Genomic DNA, 23,752 nt, shown 5'->3' with positions numbered 1-23,752 from the left:
GATGAGGAAACTGAGGCCTGGAGCAGAGAAGTGATTTACTCAGAGTCCCAGGGCTGGTGAGTGGCAGAGCTGGAACTCAGGTTCCAGGTCATTGGATTCCAAGTTCAGTGAGTGCTGTATTTGACTATGCCAAGTTACTGTCCCCCTTCCCCCCACCCCATTTTCATGTTCTCCACTTTCCTCCAACCCTATGTCTATTTTCTTGTTCTCCTGGAGAATAGAATTGTCTCTCCCTCCAAGATGGGAAGGAACTTTTCCTTCTTGTGGCTAAAGGAGAGTCAGTGGGGAGAATTTGCTATTTTAGTAGGGTTTCCTGGAGCTGGAGGGTTCAGTGCGCCTGGAGGAGAGCATGGCACCCTGTGTGGGTTTTTGGGCAGAGAAGACGGGGCTGGGTTTCTATCTCAGTGCTGCAGGCCTATTCTCTGGTACCTCTCTGGTCATCTCTCTTTACTCCTCTCTCTCTGCAATGAAGATCATTGACCTAAAGCTATAGAAGCAAATGAAAGGTTTTTGATGAATGATATTGCCACATCAGATAGAAACAGAAAACAACATTGGGTCAGAGAGAGCAAACAGAGCCCTTGGTGCACAGTTGAAAGACAAGACCATGTTGGAGAAGCTCTTTCAGGTCAGGCCTGACTTTGGGGCTGAGTTCAGCTGTACCAAAGGGATGTGTTATCTCAGTGGTGAGTGAAGTTGGCTAGTGAAGAAGTTGGATTTTATGTTCATTGTTGTCCCTCCTGATTAGACAGCAGCAAGACAGCAGACGTTTGCAGCAAGAACACCCTGCTTAGGGAGCCTGGGGACAGTCACCTTCCCTCCTTCCTACCCATCTACCCTCACCCCCACCCCCAATCCCACTGTGGACTCTTATTCTTTTCCCCATCCCAACTCTCTGAAAGCATTCAGCATTTGGAGAATGGAGAAGAAAGGACAGAGACTGGGAAGATAGGAGAGGAGTAGAGGCAAAGAGAGGTAACTTGGATTTCCTGGGGAAGCAAGTATTTGCTTGATAACTCAGTAATTTCTCACATTTATTATGTGGTTTATAGTTTACAAAGTATGTCCATATTCCTTTGCTTCCTTGATTTTCACTACAGCCTTATGAGATAGGCAGGAACATGAAGGGAGAGAGATCATGTTTCCATTGTACAGATGAGGACATTGAAATTCAAAATGGGAGTTGACTTGGAATCTCCTGCCTCTTAGTCCTGACAGGACCAGCTGTGGCTATAGGAGGTGATGTTGGGGGGGAGGATCCTGGAAAGGAAGAAGTTAGATTCACCCCATTTGCTCCAGTTTTCTGTGGCTTCCTCTTAAGCTTTGTCAGTGGAGAGGTGAATCTGTGGATTGGTTCCCCATGACTTCCTCCACCATCCTTGGTGGCCAAGTACCATTCTGGCCCAACCCTGGAATCCAGGTCTCCGTGATTTTGGAGGAGAGAAGTCTACTGGAGTCCAAATCAGCCCCAAGTCACAGTGCTTGTCAAGCAATATCTGTTGATTAATTAGTGTCTGGAGGAGAGGCGTCCTAAAAGACCATTAATACAAAGACAATATATTTCACCTTTACCAGTGTGGTGATGGACTAGGCATTGCACCTGGAGAACCAGACAGGCCTTGGAGCCTCACAGTTTAAGCAAGATGCAAAATACAGGACTCATAGAAGTAGTCATCTTAATAACAGCTTCCATTCCCAGGGTGATTTAAGTTTTAAAAAATTGTCCTCATAAAGAGCCTATGGGGTGAGTAGAGCAAATATTGTTTTCCCGTTTTAGAGCTGAAGTAACTGAGGCTCAGAGATGTTAAGGGGCGTGCCTCCAGGATCACACAGATAGTAATTCAAACCCAGGTCTCCTGATTCTCAGGACAGTCCTCTGTCCACTATACCCCATGGAAACACGAAGCCAAGACATGAGTGGTTATGCCGTGGTGGGACGGGAGACGGGCCAGTCAAGCAGGCAAGAATGGACTTGCACTGTGGGGTTGGGGGATGATTTGGACACTTCTCACTGACTCCACTCACATCTCCTTCCTAAGACCAGGAATCTGAAGACCCCAGGTCTAGTTTCAAATAGGCCACTGCCTCCCTGTTGGGTTCAGGGCTGTGGTCCCCAGCCTCATCCCTTTGTGTGCACAGGCAGGAAGCTTTTAAAGTGAGATACTCAGATCAAACCAAAGGATGGACTAAAAAGCAGAAATTGGGCTTAATTCTTTAAGCTCAAAATTCAAGTAGTAAGCTTTTCAGTGAACTGGAAACCACACCAAAATTTATTTCTAATAAGCTAGTGAACCAGTTTGAAACGCAATCAAACCTTAAAAGAGTCTTTAAACCATACCTATATTTCATGTAATAGAGGAAAAAAATCACCTCATCCGTAGTATACTTGCTAGTAAATAGGCTGTGTTGTTGTTGTTGTGTTGTTCAGTCGTTCTTCATGACTCCAGTTTGGGGTTTTCTTGGCAAAGATACTGGAGTGGTTTGCCCTTCATTTCCTTCTCCAACTCATTTTACAGATGAGAAAACTGAGGCAAACAGAGTTAAGTGACTTGCCCAAGGTCATACAGCTAGTAAGTGTCTGAGGCTGGATTTGAACTCAAGCCTTTATGACTCCAGCCTGGCACTCTATCCACTGTACCACCTAGCTGACCAGTAGGCTGTGTGACCCTTCCTTCAAAAACCCTCTGGGTCTCAGTTTCCCTCTCTGCAAAATTAGGTGTGGTTGATCCCTGATGGCCCTTTCAAAAACTCTACCATTCTATGCTTCTATGAATCTCTCAACTATGTGACCATGTGCTGCTTGATTTCTCTGAGTCTCAATCCCCTCATCTTTAAAATGGGAATAATAATAATAAATCACTATAGCATCTGCCTGATGGGATTATTATGAGGCTCAAATGAGATAATAGATGTAAAGTTCTTTGCCAACCTTAAAGCCAATCTAAATGCCATGTTGTTTTTCTCCCCCTATGGTCAAGCTGTTTATTAAGGAGACAACCACATATGCAAGTTAATCCATAGCAATTTCTGCAAATCAGACTTCATGTGATCTACACGGACCATGTATAATGTCAAAAATGGATACCTGTACAGTCAGTTCGATAGAAAGGTAATTTAAACATACATGGTCTAGGACAGAGGTGGGGAATCATCTCTGAATCCAAACCAGGCAAAGGGCCACGCTTGAGGACCTAGAGAGCCACATGGGGCCTAGAGGTTGCCGGTTCCCCACCCCTGGTAGGGTCATACTACAGATACACATATCCAGGGGCTACATACATATCCAATTAGACTTTTTGAAAACTTTTGCTATAAAAGTGACAAAACCAGTATGGAAAGTGAATGCCAGTTATTCTTATCACTATTTACTCAATCCCAGTGGAAGACCGATGAGAGCGTCCTGCCAGGACACAGAGGGCCTATTTCACAACACAAGCCACCTCTTGCCAGCTTGTCCACTGCAATGTATTTTCCATTCTGGTCACTGTAGTAGAAAAAGTACTGAACCTAAAGTCTTAGGTTGGAATCCTAACTTTGACATTTATTATGTTATTTTATTATATTTTATAATTATATATTTTATTATACTTTATCATGTATTATTACCTAGTATATATTTATTATTAGCTGTGTGACTTTGGGTATGTTCCTTCATCTGTCTGAGACTTCTCTATAAGTGAGCCTAATAGTACCTGCACAACCTACTTCACAGAATTGTGAGAAAAGCACTTTATAAACCTAAGAGCTTTAAAAACCAGGAGCCTGGGGGCAGCTAGATGGCGCAGTGGATAGAGCACCAGCCCTGCATTCAGGAAGACCTGACTTCAAATCTAGCCTCAGACACTTGACAGTTACTAGCTGGGTGACCTTGGGCAAGTCACTTTACCCAATTGCCTCACAAAAACAAAACAAAACCAAAAACCACTCAGGAACCTGTAATTTTTTTTAATTAACAAGCACTTGCTTTCCTCTCTGAAAAAAAAAAAGTTGCCTAGCAAAACAAATTCCCCCACTTGCCACGCCCATGTCTCATTCTTCATTTTGAGTCTATTATCTCTCTTTCAAGAACTGGGTAGTAGAAATCTTCATAGATCTTTTGATGTCATGGTTGGTCGGAGTTCCAAATTGCACGTCTTTATGATATTGGTGTTATTGTATAAGTTGTTCTCCTGGTTGTCACTGCTGCCAATCATACAAGTCTTCACAGGTATCTCTGACGTCCTCCCTTTTGTCATTTCTTAGGGCACAGTGATGTTCCATTTCATTCATATACAGTCATTTGTACAGCCATTCCCCCGATTGATGGGTGTGGCCTTTGTTTCTTGTTCTTTGCCACTATGAAAAAAGTAGGATTTGCATGTTTTGAAAAAAAAAGTTTTTGTACTTATAGATTGGGATACAGGTCTAGCTAGCAATGGTATTGCTGGGTCAAAGGGTATATATGCATTCTCATCTTATTTTTACCAGCAACACGCCAAAACTTCAGCTCTGCCATCTAGTGGCCATATCATTAACTGCCACAGCCTGTGACCTGGGCCAAAGAATATGTTTGCTCAGCAGTTTCAGTCACATCCAACTCTTTGTGACCCCATTTGGGGTTTTCTTGGCAAAGATACTGGAGTGATTTGCCATTTCCTTCTCCAGCTCATTTTTACAGATAGGAAACTGAAACAAACGGGGTCAAGTGACTTTACCAAGGTCACACAGCTAGTAAGTATCTGAGGTCATATTTGAACTCAGGTGTTCCTGACTCCAGGCCCAGTGCTGTATCTACTGCACCACCCAGCTGTCTCCAAGGAATATAGATGGATGGATAGTCAGTAAATAGGAAGAGGATGTGGACAGAGATGGGGAAGTAACTGATGGGTGAAGATTATAGGGTCAGAGAACAAACGAGGAAATGGCCATCTTTTTCTCTCCTTTGAGATAGAAGGTATGATGGATGTGTCCCCAGTAAACGAAAGGGCAGAGTAACTCACTTGTGATGGGCAGATGTTCATGGGATAAGAGAACCAGAAAAGACCTTGAAGGCCATCTTGTCTAACCTCTTCACTTTACAAATGAGGAAACTGAGGTCCAAAGAGGTCAAGGGACTTATTTATTCATCAACCAAGGCACTGGTCAGCAGAGCCAGGATTCAAACTCAATTCCCCCCATTTCAAATCTGGGACTCTTTCCACTGCTCCTACCTCCCTGCTAGGACTGTTGTGACCATCCAATGAAAGGGCTGTGTTGACAATGAAAGCAAAATGTTGGGCAGCACAATGGAGTGGAGGAATATTAGATTTGGAGTCAATTAGTTTTGAAACCCAGCTCCACCACTTCCTACCTATGTCATCTTGGATGATTTACTTAACTTTTGGGGACCTCAGTTTCCTTATTTGCAAAATGGGGAGTGATTTCTGAAGTCCCTTACAGCTCTAAACCCTATGATTCCCAGCTGTCATCCCTGCCCTCCCTTAGAGACACGAGATTCATACCTGTGAAAGACTGTGCAAAGTGGGATACAATGAGGGCTGTAAGAGTTTTGGTAGAAGGTAGCTCTCTCGGGGGGGGGGGGAGTGACCCTCCCCTGTAATGAAAGCTCTGTTCTGCTCCCACGGGTGACATTCCTCAGCCCAGAATACTGTAGCTGATCAGAAAGGGTAGGTTTCTGTTTCTGAGAAAGAGTGAGTGGGTATAGTGAACATACCACCTGTATCTGCAGTGTGGAGACCAGCACCCACCTGACCTCATACCTTGTTTTCCTGGAAAGCCTTGATATTTTAAAATGGGAACATCCTGAGCCAGATTGTTGTTAGGGATCGAGAGAGACTCAAGTCTGTTATGGGGTCAGAAGAGGGGGTGGTTGGCAATCTGGGAAGTGTGGCTGTCCACTGAGGACCAGAGTTTGGGGGAGCTCTTACCCACCTTTCCCTGTCCCTAACCCCTCTCTCACACATTCTTTTCCAGTGGGAGTTCTTGTGACTCCCCACATCTACATCATTTCTTGGCCTTCCTCACTTTTCCTAGGGCAGTCATAAAATCCAGGGATAGGAGAGAGAGAACTGGGGAAGAGGAGCCTATATCCACAGCTCAAATCCCTTGAGGAATAGGATAGCATTATCCACCATCAACAAGCATGTATTAAGTGTTTACTCCATGCCAGGCATTGTGCTAAGTGCTGGGATACAAAGAAAGACAAAAAACACAGTCCCTGCCTTCAAGGAGCTCACCCTCTAATGAAACAGACAACATGCAAACAACTATGTACGTACAAGAACAAACGGGAAGTTATCTCAAAGGAGATGCTAGCCTCGCACTGGGTGGGGGAGAAGGGAGAAGGGAGTCCCAAGAAAGGCTTCTGGCAGAAGACAGGATTTGAGCCAAGAGTGAAGGAAGCCAGGAGAGACAGGAGGCAGAGGTGAGGAGGAAAAGCATTCCAGACATGGGACACATGTCAAGAGACAGGGGATGATGTGTCATGTGTGAGGACCTGCAAGAAGTCCAGGGTCAGTGGAACAGAGAGTATTGAGTAGGGAGTAAAGTATGAGAACACCAGAGAGGTAGGAAGAGGCCAAGTTGTAAAGAGCTTTAAAAGCCTATCTGAGGGTTTTCCATATGATCCTGGAGGTAATAGGGAGTCACAGGAGTTTATTAATTAGGGGGTCAGAGTGGTGTGGTCAATCCTGAGCTTTAGAAACATCACTTTGTCAGCTGAGGAGAGGATGGATTGCAGTGGGGAGACTTGAGTCAGGGAAATCAACCGCAGTGGCTATAGATATCATTGCTGAAAAGGACCCTTTGATGAAATGTCTGGATTCTTTGTCTCCTCCCGTCACACAGGATCTGCCCTGGTCTGGGGGACATAACTCCCATCTCCTTCTTAGGGCAGAGCTAGGATCAGTGGGTAGCAGATTTTAATTCAGTATGAAGAAGCATGTCCTAACAATCAGAACTGTCCAATCAGGACCTCAGCTGCTTTATGATGTAGTACACACCCAAGACTGGAAGTGTTTAAGAAGAGGTGAAATAAAAATGTGTAGTAGGAATGTATATGTAGAACCTAAATGAGATTGCACACTATATTGGGGAGGGAGGCGGAGAAATATTTAAAACTCAAAAGCTTATGGTAGTGGTTGTTGAAAACTAAAAATAAATTAATTAACAACAACAACAACAACAACAAAGAAGAGGTGAAATAATTCTTGGGGTGGGGTAAGGAAAAGGAAACGGAACCAGATTCCCCTCAGGAAAGGGGAGATCTTAAGAGTTTTTTGCCTTGATGAAAGGTTTGCCTTTCTCCCAGGCAAAGTCGCCACTCTATTTCTAGAAGGACCGATGAGGACAAACACCAAAACAAAGGCCAATCAGGATTCTTGGGGAAGGAGAGGAGGTGCCAGGTCCCAATGTGTCCAGTTCAGGAGAGTCCACAGACTGCCTAGAAGCCTGCATTCTCAGCAGGCCTCCTTTCCTCCTTGGATCTCCAAGAAGTCTATTTTCTCTTCTATTCAGTCTGTTGTTAAACTGGGGTCTGATGCTAGCCAGACCAGCCGCTCCCATCTTTTCTCAATCCATTCAGCTCATTTCAACAAATATAACTTAAGAGTGTGCCTTCAACATTGAGAAGATTGTGCCAGGCATGTGATGATTTTAGCTGTGTGACCGTAGGTAAAAATCACTTCACTTTCTCCCGAGTCTCAGTTTGTCCTTTGTGATTTTTTTTATCCTATTGACAGGATAATAAGGCACATACACAAATGAGCATGATACAAAATGGAATGTGATTAAACGAGGTCGAAGCAGAGTCCCTGTGAGTTTAGGGACAGAGAGAGGCAGCTCGGTAGATAGAGTGTTGGAGTTAGAGTCACGAACACCTGAGTTTGAATACTGCCTGCCTGAGACCTTTACTAGTTGTGTGACCCTGGGCAAGTCATCTAGCCTTTCTAGGCCTTAATTTCCCCACCCTTAAAATGAAGGGGATTAGACTTGATGGTCTCTGCAATCTCTTTCAGATCTATAATTATCATTATATTAAAAAAAAATGAGGAGACACTGGTGACTGGAAGACCTGTCCCCAATTCATCTGCTTACTCCAGCTGCCTTCAGCACATCCAAGGCAATTATTTTAAATATTTTAAAAATTAAATTAAAAAATCTTTTTAATTTAAAATTAAAAATTTTTTAATTAAGTGAAAATTTAAAAATCAAATTAAAAACTTAAAAAACATTAAAATTAATAAATTATTTTTAAAGCTAGGCTCACCTTACAGGTATGTATGAGAAGGTAATATCTTGCTATTAGAATGTGAGTTTCTCAAGGTCAAGGACCTTTTTTTTTTTTTTTTGGCCTTTCTTTGTATCCCCAGTGTGCGCCTGGCACGTAGTATGTACTTAATTAAATGCTTGTTGACCGACTAACAGACTGTCTTCAGGTTATCTAAGACAAGGTTTTCTTCTAACTGGCTCACTGAAAGAGTTAATGGTCTTCCGATCTGTGACCGGATGGCTTCTTTCCCTCCCTTCCTCCTCCCTTCATTCCTCCCCTTTCTTGTTTGTGCTGCTGCTGCTGCTGCTGCTGCTGCTGCTGCTATTACTACTACTGCTACTGATATTGAACAGTCTCCTCAGCTGAGAACCCTGAGGAAGCAAACAAAGACTGGGCTTACCCCTCCTAGGAAGCAATTTCAAATTAAGATGCTATTCACAGCAATCAGGGTGCCTTGCTGGAAGGAGTAATGTGTCTACAGAAAGCGTATGCCAATTAATCCTGTGTTAATTCAGTAATAGCCCTCTTTAGCTCCCCCATTTCCTAGCTCCTCCGAGAAAATCAGCAAGGGTCTGCTCTTATTTAAATACTTAATTGTCGCTCGAAATGCAGTTAAGAGGATGTGGTGCCAAGACAGCCTAAAAAGTTGTTGAAACATTCCCTGCCCCCTCACAGCAGGCAGAGGCGAGGGCTTCTTGCGGTAATTGCAGTCTGAGGTGAGTAAGCAGCTTCTCAAGTCCCGAGGGGCTGTCAGCTTCCCAAATAGAGTCTTTGCTGAAGCCTGCTTGACTGTGAAGGTGGCAGAACCCGGATGGGGCTGGCTTCAGCTCATCAGATTTAAAGCTTGAAGGGTGGACCCCCAAGGGATCACCCAAGTCAGCTGGGTACAATGAGAGACAGCTTGGTAGAGCAGATGGATGAACCATTAGGCTCAGAGCCAGAAACACCTGAGTTGGAATCCTGCTCAGGTGATTACTAGAGGTGAGAGCCTCGGCAAGCCACTTAATCTCTGAGTCTCAGTTTCCTCATCAGTAAAATGAGAGTGGTAATTAATGCACAGGTTTTTTGCAAGAATCAAATGGAATAATAGATGGGGATGTGCTTTACAAACCTTAAAATGCTACATGTAGCCATTGCCTTATTTGACAGAGAAATTAAATGTTTTGCCTGTGTCAGAGCTAGGATTTGGACCCACTTGCTTTGATTCCACGTTTAAGGGTTTTACATTAAAACACAAGTTTCAGGCTTGGCTTTGGAAAAGATGAGAAAATGTATCTCTTTCCCATCTTTGCAGAATTAGGGGCCTTGGGTATGAATTATTGCATATACTGTCATACACTATTGATGTGTGGGTTAATTTTGTAAAATTGCTCCCCCCCTCTTTTAATCTTTGTTACCAAGCAATGGCTCTCTGGGTAGAGAGGGATATGTTAAAGATAAATAAGATGTCAAAACAAAAGATATCCATTAAAAAGAGAATGTTTCAAATATAATCGTGAGGATAGAGTCCACTTTTCTCTGTCTTGGTATCCCTAGTGCCTAGTGCGGTACTTTGCATGTAGTAGGTACCTGACAACAAACTTGTAAAAATTGAGACAGCAAGATGCTACAGTCTCTCTGAGCCATCCCAAAGTGAAGGAGTTGAACCAGAAAGCCTTCATGTTCCCCTTTAGCTCTAAATGTGTGATTCTATTCATTTCACTTCCCCTACTTGTCTGTGAAAGGTGTTTGCTGGAGGAATCAGGTACAGCTGTGTGACCTTCACCTCTCCAGACCCATTAGTGAAATGGGAATGATCTCCTCGGTGTTGTTATGAGGAGGAGATTCTATGATCAATCAGTAAATACTTATTAAGCATATGTGCCAAGCACTGTACTAAACACTATAATTTATTCTCAAGCCAAATGTAAACACAGCACTAGGAACAGGACACTGCTGCCCAGTCACTATGTGAGCTTGGACAAATCTATTCCCTGCCCTGGGCCTCAGTTTCTTTGTTTTTCCCATGTTGTCAAATAAAAGGCTTAGGCTCAAGCTCTTCCAGCCCTGCAATTCTGTGTATCTTCGATGTATCTACTGCCCACTGTTTGGGGATTATCCCTGCTGTCGCTCACCTCCATTAGGGTGAGTAGCTCTTGTGATGCCCATGCCTTCAGCATCACAAGAGTTTGTTAGATAATATTTTGTCATCGAGGATGCCCCCTTCACCTCCTCTAGTACAGACCATGACTCAGCCACACATTCTCACCCTTCCGTTCTTGCCCACATCCTCCTCTACATCCTCCAAGGAGGACTCTCCCCAGTATGTTGGGTACCTTCCTCTGATTGAGCTCTTCTGCTAGAGGGCAGCTTGGGATTCCTGGAAGTGTTAAGCATTCTCCCATACATGATTGCTCATTCTCTGCTTTTTGCTCAGTCCTGGGCCTGGCCAATTGCCCATAGGCAGTGCCTATCTGAGAAATGATGGACCAACTCACTGAGCTGCCCATCCAACTGCATGTCATAATCTGGTCCACAGGTAGTCTTCATCCATTTGGTTATTCTCGTGTGGATGGTGAGGTTATAGATATCATTAAAGAGGCCTTGTAGTGTTCCAGGACTAGATGCAATTGGTACAATGTCATCTGGAAATGGGAGCCCTGACATACCTTGTTCTATATATTTTGCTACGACCCTGTCTTACCTAGGAGAAAGGTGGGAATTGATTATTCCACCTATTGGAAATAAATGCCTGCCTTTGGTGGGAGGAGGGGTGGTAGGGAGGTGTCAATTCAACAGACATTTATTAAATGCATAATGTGTGCAAGGCATTGTGATAAAGCTGGGAATATTTAGACAAAATAATAACAGTCCCTGTCCTCAAGGAGCATTTTATAGGGGGTGGGGGAGGCTATAATAATAATAATAACAATAACAATATTAATAGCAAAGATTTATGTAGTGTTCTTATTCTCCCCAATTTACAGATGAACAAAGGAAATTAGATGAAGGATAGTACCAGTGAAGGAGATAGAAGGAAGAAGAGATTCAAGAAGGAAGGAAATAAGCTAGGTTTTGGGCGTTTTGACTTGGAGGTATTGATGTACCTGGGTACACCTGTACTCAAGGTAGAGGGAGACATGAGTGGGAAAGCTTCAAAGGAAGTAAGGGTTAGAAATTGAGGCACCTGCAGAGAGAAAGTGGATGAAATGACCAAGGGAGTGTAGAGAGAGAAGGACGCCTAAACATAGATCATAGAATGCTAGGTTTAGAGCTAGGTTGAGCCATTGGAGGAATCATGTGGTCAGGGGCGATCTGGTCCAACCCCCGACTTTTACAGAGGAGTGTCACTTATCTTTTACTGGCTGTCCCTAGGAGGGAAATAGGCCTCTTACTTCCACTAATGGACCCGATTCTTCACTTTTTCTACCCTCTCTCCTCCCTTTCCTTCTCTTTTTAATCAAAACTCAAGAAAGGGGACTTTGGAGAAAGAGATATAAGTGACCTCAGCCCAGAGAGAGGTAAAATGACCTGCCCAAGGTCATTCAGGTCATAGGTAATGTGGCTGGCATTCAAATTCAGATCCTGTGGTCTTCCCAGTGTACCAGTCTAGTAAGGGATATATCTTCTTTTATGGCAAGAGGAAAGGAGGGGAGAGAGTGTAATGATGCTGAAAGGTTTTGAGGAATAGATACAAGGAACTGAGGGAATTCCTATCAGACTGCCTCTGTCTTATTAGGGAAGTAGGAGGGGATAGTGGTGGGGGGAGAGAGGGGGAAAGGGGAAGAGAATTGGTAGAAGAAACTTGCCTCCTCCATAAGGGGTAGAAGTGACAAAGTTTGGAAATCTAACTTCCGATACATGCTCTTTGATCGAGTAACGCTGGCCTCCTTGCACAAAACACTCCATCTCCAGACTGGGCATTTTCATAATGTTTGTAATTCTCTCCCTCCTCATTTCCAACTCCTGGATTCATTCAAGTCCCAAATAAAATTCCATCTTCTACAAGAAGCTTTTCCCTATACCCCTTAATGCTAGCATCTTCCCTCTCTTAATTACTTTCAAATTATCCTGTATACATCTTGTTTGCATGTAGTTGTTTGCATGTTGTCTCTCCCATTAGACTGTGAATTCCTGGAGACCAGGACTGTGTTTTTTCTTTCTTTGTATCCCCAGTGCTTAGCACAGTACCTGGCACACAATAGGAGCTTAATAAATACTTGTTGACTTGACTTGAACTTCTTACAAAAAGTCTCAGTGGGGACTGAGAAAAGGAGTTGATGGGGACAGAGAAGAAGAATTGTAAAGAGCCTACCCATTCATAGTTCATGAAACCAGCTTGATTTTGTGACTTTCTCCATCAATGCTAAGTGGTGCTCAAGAAAGAAAGAAAGGAAGAAACAGGAAGAGAGAAATTGGATGGCAGGAGTTAGTCAGGAATAAGAACTTGCTGGTCTGATTGGGAGTGATAGGATTGGGCATGGACAGAGAGGGATTCTAGGGTAATAAGTAACTAGTGAAGCATTAAAAGGGTAGATAATAGGGGACAAAACCAGGCCTGGAAGTAAATGAAGCCAGAGCAGAAAGATATGGACTAGATAAATAGCAATGGGTCAAGGGACCAAAGGTTAGGATAAGGGGAAAAGAGGTGTAGGGGGTGTGTGTGTGTTTTCGTAATCTATTATTTATTTATTTTAATATTCTTTTCTTTTTGGATTTTGAGTTTCAAATTCTCTCCCTCCCTCCTACCCCTTCCTCCACCCACTGAGAAGGCAAGTAAAATGATATCACTTGATTCTACATGTGAAATCATGCAAAATATATTTTCTTATTGGCCATATCACAAAAAAGCAAAAAAAAAATAGAGAAAATTATATTTCGGGTTGCAGTCAGAATTCATTTCTCTCTCTGGAGGTGAATAGCATTTTTTCATCATGAGTCATTTGAAACCATCTCAGATGGTTGTATTGATCCAAGTAGCTAAGTCTTTCACAGTTGATCATCATTACAATGTTGCTGCTACTTTGCACACAATCTCCTGGTTCTTCTCTATTCACTTTGCAACGGTTCATATAGGTCTTGCCATGGTTTTTTTTTTTTTTTTCTGAAATCACCCTCCTCATCATCTCTTATAGCAAAAGAGTACTCCATCACAATCATATGCCACAATTTGTTCTGCTATTCCCCAAATGATGAACAATTTCCAATTCTTTGCCACCATAAAAAGAGCTGCTCTAAATATTTTTGTACATATATGTCTTTTTCCTTTTTCTTTTATCTCTTTGGGGTACAGAGCTAGTAGTGGCATTGCTGGGTCAAAGGGTATGCACAGTGTCCTTTGGACATACTTCTAAATTGTTGTTCAGAATGGTCGGATCATTCTCCACCAAACAGTATACCTATTTTTCCTCATTTTCTCTAGCATTTGACACTAGTTCTGGGGGTCTACAAGTTTTTGTTGCTTCCAAGGTGATGGGATCCAGGGACATATGTGGCCACTGCTCTCCTGGTCTCCATTCTGGTCTTTGCCCAGGAAAGGCCCCTAATATCCTACAACTACAAGTGCTATACTTGGTCACTCTTCTTGGCTCTGGAACTGTAATCAGGGTCTCTGCTTCCTTATATCTTACTACAAACACTCAAAGAGGAGGTTTCATGCGAGTGAGAGGTTGGAAGAAGTGAAAAGATTCAAGGCTGTGGTCAAAACTTGGATATTAATGATACATTTCTTTTTTTTTTTTTGGTCTAATTTCATGCTTTCTTTTTTTTTTAAATTTAATAGTATTTTATTTTTTTCCAGTTACATGTAAAGACAATTTTCAACATTCATACTTTGAAAGATTTTGAGTTCCAATTTTTTCTTCTTCCCTTCCTCCCCCTTTTCCTCCTCCCTCCCCAATGATACATTTCTTGGAGATGGAGTGGGCTAAGTTTTGTGGTTGAAGTGAGGCTGGAGGCAGAAGGTGATTGAGTTGAGGAGGCTAAGGACTTAGGTGGTCCAGTTGTCAATACAAATCCTGAAGTCCTCAAAAATAATGTCAGGGATGGGGTAGAGAAGACAACTTTGAGCCAAGAACTAAAGGCTTTGAAAAAGTTAGGAGAACCACCTAGGACTTGACAGATGATTGTAGCCATTAAGGAGAGAGGGAGGTATATGAGGACCAGTAATGTGCTGTGCTATACAAATATACAAATATATGTTGCTATTAATGGCATTATCTTGTGCTAGGCTTCCCCCATTCCCTCCTCCACAAGGGGCTGCTTTTCCCTTATCCCGAATCTCCCTAAACTAAATGCAAACTAAATTCAACACATATAACACTGAGCCCTTTGAAGGACACCACTCAACTCTTCCAGGAGCCAAAGCTGTTAGACACCTGAAGAAACGGCATCTTGAGGTCTCCTTCCCCAAAGCCCCCCTCTCCTGAGTTTTGATTAAAAAGAGAAGGGAGGAGGGAGGATAGAAAAAGTGAAGAATAGGGCCCATTAGTGGAAGTAAGATGCCTATTTCCCTCCTGGGGACAGCCAGTAAAAGATAAGTGACATGGAAACATTCATCAACAGCTCCAATCTCAGCTCTCAAACAAGCTTCTCTGCTAATGGCAGTCCATTTCACTAGCATTTTCAGGTGCTGATGGCAGATCCCCTGCTGGGCTTCATCTGGGATGTACTTAGGAAATCCTCTTGCTGGGAAACAAGTGTTTTTCTCTATGCTTCCTGGACCATGAACCTCTGGAGAGAAAGATCATGTTTGCTGGCCCTTTTTTTCTCAAAACTTCCTACTCAAATTCTCTGATTTTTTTTCTGCTATACCATTAGGTACCAAAAGGCTCAGAAGTGTGGAGTGGGAGGGAAATCAGAGTGATCTGGAGTCCTCTGAGAAGGCTCCCTGGAGTGACCATGACTCAAACAGAGCCCTAGAGTTTGGTTAGAATTTGAAGGATGGTCATTTCGAGCAGAGAATGAGAATACAAAATCAAGTCAGGAAAACGGGCACAGACAAAATGGAAGCTATTTGGGTTCCAGTAGAGGGTGGGTTATAAAGAAGTTGGAGAGAGCACCTTGAAAGGAGTGATCTTTCTTATCTTTCTTCAGTTCTAAAAGATATAGGAGGAGAAGATGGAGAGGTCCACAGACTAAACAATTTTAGAGACATCAAAGAAGATGAGAATTGGAAAAAAAGCCTTGGATTAATTAAGAGATCCATGGCAGCCTCTTAGGGAGAGAAGTTTGGGTTTGAAGCCAGATTGTAAGAGCCTGAGAAGTAAGTAGGGTGGTCAGGAAGTAGGAGTTTGCTTGGAGCCAGCTGTAAAGTGTAGACAATTCTTTCTAGGAGTTTGTCAGTGAAAGGGAGGAGAGAGATCTAGGTTGATAGCTTAAGAGGATGGCTAGACCAGCGAGGGTGGGGTAAACCCAAATATGGCTTGGGACACGGGGCCAGGAGAAAATAGATGGGGGGTGGGAGTGGGGAGAGGAGAGGAAAGAAGGAAAGAGTTAGAAAATGAAGAGATTTAAGTTGAGAGATCAGGAATGATTAAGGAGGCAAGGTCCTGGGGTAAACTATAGGGCACTCCTTGGGCAAGGAAGACCACCTCTTTCTCAAAGACAGGAATAAAGGAGAAAGTGAGGGAAGAGGGATTTTGATGTATGAAGTGGAAAAGAAAAGGACACTTACCGCAGATGGCCTCTATTTTTCAGTAAGGGAGGGGACAAGAACCTCTGTTAAGGGCAAGGTGGTTTTTGAGAAGGTATTGAGAGAGAGCTGATGTATGGAAGAATCACTGAGAAGAATGGGATAAAGAATCTATCAAGGAACAACAGAAACTATTGAGATAGCAAATGGTGTGTGTGTGTGGGGGGGTGACCCAGAGTTAAGGACTGGTTGGGCATGAATGGTGGTACAACAAAGGGGCATAGGCCATATCTACGGAAAATTTCAGTTGCAAGTGTGATGGGAATTTTTTATTTCCTTTTATTAATTTTTATTATTTGGGGCTCAGGGCCATCCCTCCTGCAACTTTTGGTTATCCCATAACATAGATCAGATGGAGAAGTTCCATGGTCCTTAGAGCTCAATGGCAAAGCAGATAGTAATGTTTTTTCTTTAATGCCATTTCCACGCTTGACAGTACGTTGAAAAGAGCATCAATAAAAACATTTTTAAAACAACGAAAACAAGGCTATTCCACTACTGAATTCCTTTAGAAAGGAGAGAGAATGAGCTGGAAGTCATCAGACATCTAGGATAATGACTAAGGATCCGAGGCTCTTGAAATGGCTGGATGGAATGAACCTCAAAGGTTCATTCTCAGTAATGAGGGCCAAGAGATAATATGGAAGTAGTAAGTGATAAACAATGAGCACGTCCATTTGTCCTCATGGTTCAGGGTGTCAGCGAGTGAGGGAAAGAGCAACCAGCCCAGAAGAGGGTGGCCAGTGATTGATTATCTTCCAAAGAGCTGGGGTTTGAATGAAAGCAAGAAAATGGAGACTCTAAGAAGAGACTGAGGATGAATGGTAATTGTTAACTACTGAGTTGGGGTGTTTAGAGTGCAAAATGATAAGAGACTGGGGAGTGGTAAGCTTGAGTTTTGTGACCATGAGAATATAGAGAAAGGAGCATTTTGCTCCAAGAGACATTAACTTAGAATGCTTGCGATTGAAGGAATGACTTTTCTAGCCATGTACAGGTGGCAGGAGGTACAAATTTGCTAACCAAAGGCAGCAATTGCTTGGGGTCTGTCACTTCCAAGGTTATGTGAAAATGGAAGGTGGGTGGTGGCCTTGACCTGATGTTCCATTTCCAAACCTAAGATAGTTGGAAATGGGGTGACGAGTCAGGGAAAGTAGCAGGGAATTCAAGCTAGAGATCTCCAAAAACTGGACTGAACTCCTACACAGTTCCAACTTAGTAAATCTACACCAAAAGGGTGGGGAATAAGATATACTCTAAATAAATGGAACATGCACTCAGCTCTGTATAGAGCCTCATCTTTTTGTCATTCACTCAGGTCTGAGGCATCAGTCAGAGTAACTGATGTGTTTGCCTGAGACCCCAGCCTTTCCTACTCCAAGTAGACATAGCTCCTGCCCTCACTGAGTTTATGATCTAATAATATACGCAGGTAGTCATAATATACAAGTGCATCAAAGTAGTATGAGATAGAGAACTGTGAAAGGGAACATGATAGAAGGGATGCCCTCCTGGGGCAGCTAGGGGGCACAGTAGATAGAGCTCAGGACGACCTGAGTTCAAGTCTAGCCTCAGACACTTGACACCTACTAGTTGTGTGACCCTGGGCAAGTCACTGAACCCCCATTGCTTCACCAAAAAGTAAAAAAAAGGGGGGTTTCCCCCCACCCCTTCCCCAAGTACATTAGGTTGGTCTTTTGACTGAGTGAAGTTTGGATTCAGTCAAAAGGCCAAACCCAAAAACCTAGAAGGCCACATGCGGTCTCGAGGCCAAAGTTTCCCTATCCTGGGCTATTTTCCTAAAAATCAAGAAAACTGTCCCCAAGATTTGATTGGCTGAGAAGTCTAGGGCTCAAGCCACCTAGCTCTTGATTCCACTTCCCTGTGACCTCAGGCTATATTGAGGTGACTTCCTGGGCACCAAACGGTATAAAGAGACCCTAGTACATAGAGAAGGAGCCCTTCAGGCTTGGCAGATATCCACACCCTGCCCTGATGACCAGTTTTCCATATGGAGATGGGTCAGGCACCTCCACCATTGCCTTTGCTTCAACTGTCACATCCAACCAGCCCTGCTCCACACCCCTATCCCAAGTTTTGCTGATTCTCTCTCCTCAATACCTTTCTCATCTGTTCCACTTTCTTCCCTCACATGGCTACCTACTGCTCTTGTACAGACATACCATATTTCAATTGGACTATTGCAACAACCTGTTTCCAGCCTCTTCCCTCTCTGATCCATCTTCCATATAGCTGCCAAAATATTTTTCCTAAAAGCACGGGTTAGACCATGCCACTTCCCCTAGCTAAAGAATATTCTATGACTTTCTTGTGCCCCCAGGATAAAATATAAATTCTTCATCTTGGTACTGAAAATTCTTTTCTAGTCTGGCTCCCAGCTACCTTCTCCATACTTAGTCCGCAGTTCTCCCCTTCACGTATTCTACTTCAGTAGTCTCTAAGTTTTTATGTTCATATATTCATATCAGTATAAAATTTAGAGCGTGTACCTGGAATATGTACATTTTGCTTATTTTTATAAATTATGCATGTATATATGTATTACTATACTAATAATTACATGCATTATATGTGGAAATGTGTTTAAAATGATCCAGATTGCTTGCTGTCTTGGGAGGGAGGGGAGGGAGAAAAGAATTTGGAATTCAAAATCTTACAAAGGTGAATGCTGAAAACAAATTAATTAACTAATTAATTAATTACAATGATTATATGCATTATAAAATACAAAACGCAGTAACGTAAAAAGGATGAGATAAAGATGTAATACTATTTGATTCTAGAGTCAGTAGGGAGCCGTTGTCATTTCATGAGTAACGGAGCACCATGGTCATACCCACACTTTAGCCAAATCAATGTGTGTCTGTGTGGGGGATGGATTGGAAAGGAGGCAGACTAGAGGTAGGGAAGAAACTGAGAGGTGAAGAGGCTGTGTGAGAATAGAAAGGGGGCTAGACATTAGAGATGTAGGGGAGGTGGAAAGGACACGATTTGGCACCTGGTGGGTGATGTGCGCTGAGGGAGAGTGAGGAGGCGGGTGAATGGAGGGATGCTGGTGTCTGAAAGTAAGAGGAAAATGTGGAAGAGGTGGTTTTGGGGGGGGAGAGTGTGATGAAGAGTACAGCCCATCCACACCTGTTCATTCTAGTCCCATTCATCCCTTTGGCTCACTCAAAACAAACATCTTTATCTCATCCTCTTCACATTTCTGTGTTTTGTATTTTATAATGCACATAATAATTTTAATTAATTGATTAGTTAATTAATTTAAGTTTTCAGCATTCACTTTTATAAGATTTTGAATTCCAAATTCTTTTCTCCATCCTTTCCCCCCTCCCCAAGACAGCAAGCAATCTTATATAGGTTATACATGTACAATCATATTAAACATATTTCCACATATAATGCATATAATTATTAGTATAGTAATACATATATACATGCATAATTTATAAAAATAAGCTGAGTGGGGCTGGTAGTCATCAGTCACTGACCTGTGCTGCAATGTGCTGCAGACAGAAGGTGGGTATGAGGATTTGGGGCATTTTTCCCAATGGAGCTTACACAGCAGCTGCTTGGATGGATGGATAGGGGTTAGGTTATACTATCCCCTTAAAGGGAATGGGTTGGAATCAGGGAGAGATAGAGAGGAGGGAGAGGAAAGAGTGAAGGTTTCCCTGTCCAAGACATGCCCCATTATTGGCTATTGGGGGAGAGTGGACACAACTTATTTTATGACTCTCACTGACCACATTCTGGGGCCAGGGCATCATTCTCCTGGGAAGCAGGACACAGCCCCTACTTTGGAGATCATTGTTGTACTTTCCAGCTAAGCCGACCTATTTGGTATTTGCTGAACTCAACATTCCATTACTCCTCCATGTTTGGAATACGTGCCCTCCTCACCTGGGACTCTTTAGAATCTTCAGCTTCCTTCAAAGCTCAGCTCAGGTGATTCTTACTGTGGCCAAGCCTTTCCCGACATCCCAGGTGTTTGCATTCTCCCTCTTCTTATTATCTTATAATTTACTAACCTGTGTACATATTGTTTTCTCCTGTAAAATGTAAGCCCCTTGAGGGCAGGGGCTGATTGCTGTTTTGTCTTTTTTATTCCCAGCATCCAGCATTGTATCTTACATATATGGCATTTAATAGATGCCTGTTGAATTGAACTTGAGTTTTGTGGACCTCTTGGGCTGAGCACCCCTGACCTCCTCTCTCCTTTCCTCCCTCCAGCCCTCTGGAGAGCAGTCATGTCGACCCTATTGGATATCAAAAGCAGCGTGCTGAGGCAGGTTCAGAGAAGCCAGTCTTTTCGAAGGAGAGCTGATGAGGCAGCCGCATCTGGAGCAGCAGCAGGACCCAGCTCCTCCCAGCAAGAAGGTGGGCCTGAGACAAGCATGGCCAGGTGAGTCCAATAGAGGCAGGATCTGCTGAGTCTACAGTGCCCAGGTGGAACAGATCTTGTTCCAGTCAGCCATCGATTTGCTGGGGGGATGGGGCGATGTTATAGTTTCTTGTATAGCAGTACTAATCTTACCAGTTTCAATCTGCAAAAGCCATTTACACCTCCAACACTTTTAGGACTAAGCTTGCTTCCTTCTCTTGACACCCCCCAAACTGTTACTGTTTTCTGAAATGATGCCGTCTAGATCCCAAGCCAAATGAGGGTCCAGCAAGAGTTGACAATTTATATAGGGAGTGGTCTACTGATACATGAGCAGATGGCAATGGGAGAGGTTAAGAGGGTTTAGCATTTATCTTAAGCAAGAGGGAAGAGCCAGGAGGAGTCCTACTTGATTTCAGTTAAGATCTATTAAGTGCCAATTATTATGGAGAAGGCACTGTGCTAGGCACTGGGGATGCAATGATAGATACATTGTGGGTCTTGTTCTCAAGCTGCCTGCGATCTAATAGGTATTGAAGGAGGATCAGTACACAGACCAGCCAATCAATCAACAAGCATTTATTAGACACCTGCTATGTGCCAGGGGCAACCAAGTGGCACAGTGGATAGAACGCCAGGCCTGGAGTCAGGAAGACCTGAGTTCAAATCCAGCCTCAGACATTTACTAGCTGTGTGACCCTGAGCAAGTCACTTCACCCTGTTTTCCTCAGTTTCCTCATCTGTAAAATGAGCTGGAGGAGGGAATGGCAAACTGCTCCAGTATCTTTGCCAAGAAAACCCCAAATGGGGTCACAGAGAATTGGACACAACTGAAACAACTAAACAACAACAAATGTGCCGGGCACTGTACCAGGTGCTAGACTAGAGCTACAGAGACAAAAATGAGACAGCCCCTGCCCTTGAGAGCTTACATTCTGTCCTTTAAAAAAAAATCTGTGATACAGCGGAGAATGAGAAGTACGAAGGAGAGGTCTAGGCAAAATATACCAGAAACGGGAGGAAGGAGAGGGTATTTAACCTGGTTAAAGTGGGGGGAGGAGAGGGGAGTTGGACTAGATGGCCTTGGAGGCCCGTTCTAACTCTAGTTCTGTGATCCAAAGTGGAGAATTTCGATATGTTTATGGAAGACTGTGAACACCAAAGTGAGGAAGGAGTTCACACTTTATTCACTAGGCAAATTTCATTGTTTAGTCTTTTCAGTCACACCCAACTCTCCGTGACCCCATTTAGAGATACTGGAGTGGTTTACCATTTCCTTCTCCGGCTCATTTTACAGATGAGGAAACTGAGGCAAACAGGGTGAAGTGACTTGCCCAGGGTCACACAGCCAGTCCTCTGTGCACTATGGCACCACCTAGAGGCAGTGAAGGTTTGTGAGGCGTGACACGATTGACGCTGTGTCTTAGGAACGTGAGTCATCCAGCTACACGTAGGATGATGGGAGAAGGGAGAGACTGGAGGGCAAGATCAGCTAAAAGTCTAGTCCTAGCTGGTCCCTCTTAATTTAACTGACCTGTAAGACTGATAAGTAGGAAACGCCCTCAGCCTACTCCCCAGCTAGGGAAAGGTCCTTCTCTCACTATATAAGTCCACCATCTTCATTTTTATGAGCTTTCCATTTAGCCTCCAACCAAAACAATTTTATTCTCCCAGAATGCTTTAGCAGGATAGGGTGGCCTCTAGACCTCATCTGATCACTCTGATGTGGCTTCTTAATAGGGTTATAAGGGATGAATCCTAGCCAATAGATATGGGACACTTTTACCAGGCCTCACCATTATGCTCCTCCTAAATGTCCTTCAACAAACTACAGCCGGCTCCAACCAGCAGAAGGCATCACAAAATCTTGTGTGACATTTGCACGAATTGAACCTCAGCGAAGATTAGAAATGTTCCCTCACAGGAGGCTATCCCTACAGGGCTATGGGAGGCAGCTCTGTTCTTTCTCCCTGCTTTCCTAGTTAGTCCTGTCCAGGTGACAACTGTATTCATTCCTCTCCGGCAAAGAGATTTAGATTTATAGAAGATCATAGATTTAGAGCTAGAAGGGGGTCTTCAAAAAGGTCATTGAATCCAATCCCTCTCTTTCGAATAGGAGAAAAATGAGGCACAGAGGGATTAAGTGATTTACCAAGAGTCCCACAGCTAGTAAAGCTGAGGTAGAATTTGAATTCGGATCTCTTGATCTCCAGGTCCAGGACTCTATCTACTAATGCTACAAGTGCTACCAGTGGCTGGTGAGCGTTTATACTTCAACATTTGCAAAGTGCTTTACATATGGTATCTCATTTCATCCTCACAATAATCCTGTGAAGAAAGTGCTATTATTATCCCCATTTTACAGGTGAGGGAAATGAGGCATGGCAGAGTTAAGTGACATGACCAGGATCATACAGTAAGTATCCAAAGCAGAATTCAACCTCAGGTCTTCCTGCCTCCAAATCTAGGGCTCTCTCCACTACCTCGCGTTGTCTCCATGGCCTGCCTGGGTATAGAAGGAGTTAAGTTAAATGGTGCAGTGGATGGAGTGTTTTTTTTTTTAATTTTTTTATTTTTAGTTTTCAACATTTACTTCCACAACATTTTGAATTCCAAATTTTCACCCCATCTCGCCCCTCCTCCCACCCCAAGATGGCATGCATTCTGAATACCCCTTCCCCTAGTCTGCTTTCCCTACCTTTCCCCCCCTTCCCCTTCTATTTTCCTGTAGGGCAGGATAGATTTCTGTACCCCATTTCCTGTATTTCTTATTTCCCAGTTGCATGTGAAAACTTTTCTTTTTTTTAAACATGTTTTTAAAACTTTGGGTTCCAAATTTTCTCCCTTCATCCCTCCCCACCCACCCTCATTGAAAAGGCAAGCAACTCAATATTGGCAATACATGTGCAGTTATGCAAAACACTTCCATAGTAGACATGCTGTGAAAAACTAACTCTATTTCCCTTAATCCTATCCCACCCCCCAATTTATTCTATTCTTTCTTTTGACCCTGTCCCTCCTCAGAAGCATTTGCTTCTGATTACCCCCTTTCCCAATCTGCCCTCCTCTCTATCATCCCCCTACTCTCTTGTCCCCTTCCCCTCCTATTTTCCTGTAGGGTAAGACAGATTTCCATACCCAATTGAGTGTGTATGTTATACCCTCCTTAAGTCAAATCCTATGAGAATAAGATTCACTCATTTCCTCTCACCTTTCCCCAGTTCCCCTCCACTGTAAGAGCCTTTTCTTTTCTGTTTTTGTGAGATAATTTACCCCATTCTACCTTTCCCTTTTTCCTTCTCCTAGTATAATCCTCTCTCACCCCTTAATTTTATTCTCCAGATATGACCTCTTCATCTTCAACTCACCCTGTGCCCTCTATCTATCTATCTATCTATCTATCTATCTATCTATCTATCTATCT

At 43.2% G+C, this 23,752-nt stretch overlaps 1 protein-coding gene across 1 annotated transcript in view; it reads left to right on the top strand.

Moving 5' to 3' along the window:
- BAIAP3 (BAI1 associated protein 3) overlaps window positions 1-23,752 on the top strand; it is an 82,113-nt gene that overhangs the window by 24,213 nt on the left and 34,148 nt on the right. Inside the window, exon 2 of the mRNA XM_027863094.1 lies at window positions 20,178-20,349. Within this exon, the coding sequence (XP_027718895.1) occupies window positions 20,195-20,349 (155 nt within the window). The 5' untranslated portion in view covers window positions 20,178-20,194. The remainder of the gene's footprint in view (window positions 1-20,177; window positions 20,350-23,752) is intronic.

The sequence above is a fragment of the Vombatus ursinus genome, unplaced genomic scaffold, assembly GCF_900497805.2.
Source record: "Vombatus ursinus unplaced genomic scaffold, bare-nosed wombat genome assembly UNPS02014770.1, whole genome shotgun sequence".
Taxonomy (NCBI): domain Eukaryota; kingdom Metazoa; phylum Chordata; class Mammalia; order Diprotodontia; family Vombatidae; genus Vombatus; species Vombatus ursinus.
This window is presented reverse-complemented; position numbering and strand designations above follow the sequence as displayed.